Genomic DNA, 2,062 nt, shown 5'->3' with positions numbered 1-2,062 from the left:
CAGTATCGCAATATATTGGAATATATCGTATCGTGACCCCTCTGTCATGATTTGTATCGTATCCCCAAATTCTTGCCAATACGCAGCCCTAATATCCAGAATCTAAAATATGATATAGACAGGATGATTGATTCAAATTTTTTTCCAGTAATCAACGATCGTGAATATTATAATTAAGAGCACTTTAATAATATTAAAACAACTGGTAGTGATCTATCTATAATTCATATTAATAGCAGAAGTATAAATGCCAATTTATCTAAAATAACAGATTATTTGAAACAGTTAAATATAACTTAATATAGCACTCTCAGAGACATGGTTGAACGATGACAACATAGACGATGTTCACATTGCGGGATATGAACTGTATTATAAGAACAGAAACAATAAAAGAGATGGTAGGGTGGCTTTTCTTGTAGATAAGAGAATAAAATGTAAAATAATAAATAAAATGTAAATAAGTATAGATGGTGTTATGGAAATGATTACAGTCGAAATAACAAATAAGAATTCCAAAAACATAGTAAGTTGTGTATATTGATCACCTGACTCAAGTATAGACTTATTCACAGATCAAATTATGGAACTACTGGAAAGGACTTAATAAAACTGTTTTCTTTTGTGGAGACTTTARCATTGATCTGGGTAATAAAACAGACTCAAATAATACTGGTACTTTTATAAATTCAATGTATAGTTTAAATCTTAATCCACTGATATCAAAACCTACAAGAATCACAATTCATAGCGCTACAATAATTGATAATATTTTCACAAATATAACAAACACAGAGGTAATGGTTGGCATTTTGATTACTGATTTAAGCGATCACTTGCCGGTTTTCACTATTTATAAAAATGATCAGTACAGSACAAAAGTACGGTAGTTTCAATCAAGAAAAAAATATTAAACACGTCAAAAAAGGGGTTGGACAAATTAAAAGATGGTTTAATAAACCAAGATTGGAAGGATGTGTATGTTGATGATGTAAACAGAGCATATGATGTTTTTTTAATTTTTATTTTTAAATGAAATGAATAAATTAATTGAATAAATTATTTGTGACAGTTGTCTGTTTATGCTACTGCAGGCTGTTGATGTGGAGTAAATGAACGTGGTAAAACTATAATTAAAGCTGAATCTAGTAATATAAATACAAATATAATAAATATAAATATAAAATATAAATAAGCCCAGATCACAGAGTCAAAAGTCTGATAATTCCCAGCCTTTAAATAAGATTAAGGCAAATAATTTAAAACCCACATTAAGTACAGATATTGGTCAGCATGACCTGCATTCCTTTTGGTCTGTTCTCTTTTGGGACAACAGAAATAATCACCTCCTGCCATAGATGAGGGGCTTCCCCTTTTTCCAATGTGTGATTAAACAGTTAAGCAACATATTGAAGGCATTATTTGAGCTCTGAAAGTTTTATACCGTTCACATGGATAACCATCTGTACCTGGGGCTTTATTGGTTTCAATCTTTCCATCTTTATCTCTCATTATTTCTTTGTTCTGTTTTATTCCTAAAGATGGGTCCAGTGAACGTAGAAACTCTTCTGTTACATCATCAGCCCTCAGGTGGTGGGAGAACACTTTTTAAGCTGCCATTAGCTTCAACGCCACCTCCGAAGTCCACAAACATCAGTTTGATCAGGATGATCAGACTGCAGACATGAAGCCCTGCAGCGTTTCCTGATCCTACTTCCAGCTGCAGATAACTATGATGATGAGAACTGTTCTTACCCGTCTGGAAGCACCAGCTTCAAGTCTGGACCCTTGATGACCTTCTCAGCACATCTGCAGTACAAGAAGAAAACCAGACCCATTTTAAGGACCAATGAGTGTTTCCTTCAAAAGTCCCAGTCAGTCTCTCAGGAGCCAGTGTAGGATGTAGGCTTATAGAAATATAAGCTTTCCCACACCTCTCATAACAAGGTTATGAGGAAATTATTTACCAAGGAATTTCTTATTTTTCATCAATATCTTGGCTGTGCAGTGAATCAGACACACAAGTGGAACCACTCAGAGGAGTTCAATTTGATCCATAAAC

At 33.6% G+C, this 2,062-nt stretch overlaps 1 protein-coding gene across 1 annotated transcript in view; it reads right to left on the bottom strand.

Annotated features, from left to right (window-relative positions):
- LOC106528111 (globoside alpha-1,3-N-acetylgalactosaminyltransferase 1) overlaps positions 1 to 2,062 on the bottom strand; it is a gene marked incomplete at its 3' end in the record, with an annotated part of 29,749 nt that overhangs the window by 2,944 nt on the left and 24,743 nt on the right. Inside the window, 1 exon segment of the mRNA XM_014023193.1 lies at positions 1,756 to 1,809. Coding sequence (XP_013878647.1) covers positions 1,756 to 1,809 — 54 coding nt within the window.

Source organism: Austrofundulus limnaeus, unplaced genomic scaffold (genome assembly GCF_001266775.1).
Source record: "Austrofundulus limnaeus strain Quisiro unplaced genomic scaffold, Austrofundulus_limnaeus-1.0 Scaffold358, whole genome shotgun sequence".
Taxonomy (NCBI): Eukaryota; Metazoa; Chordata; class Actinopteri; order Cyprinodontiformes; family Rivulidae; genus Austrofundulus; species Austrofundulus limnaeus.
Note: the sequence above shows the minus strand (reverse complement) of the source record. Positions and strands in the feature narration are given on the sequence as shown.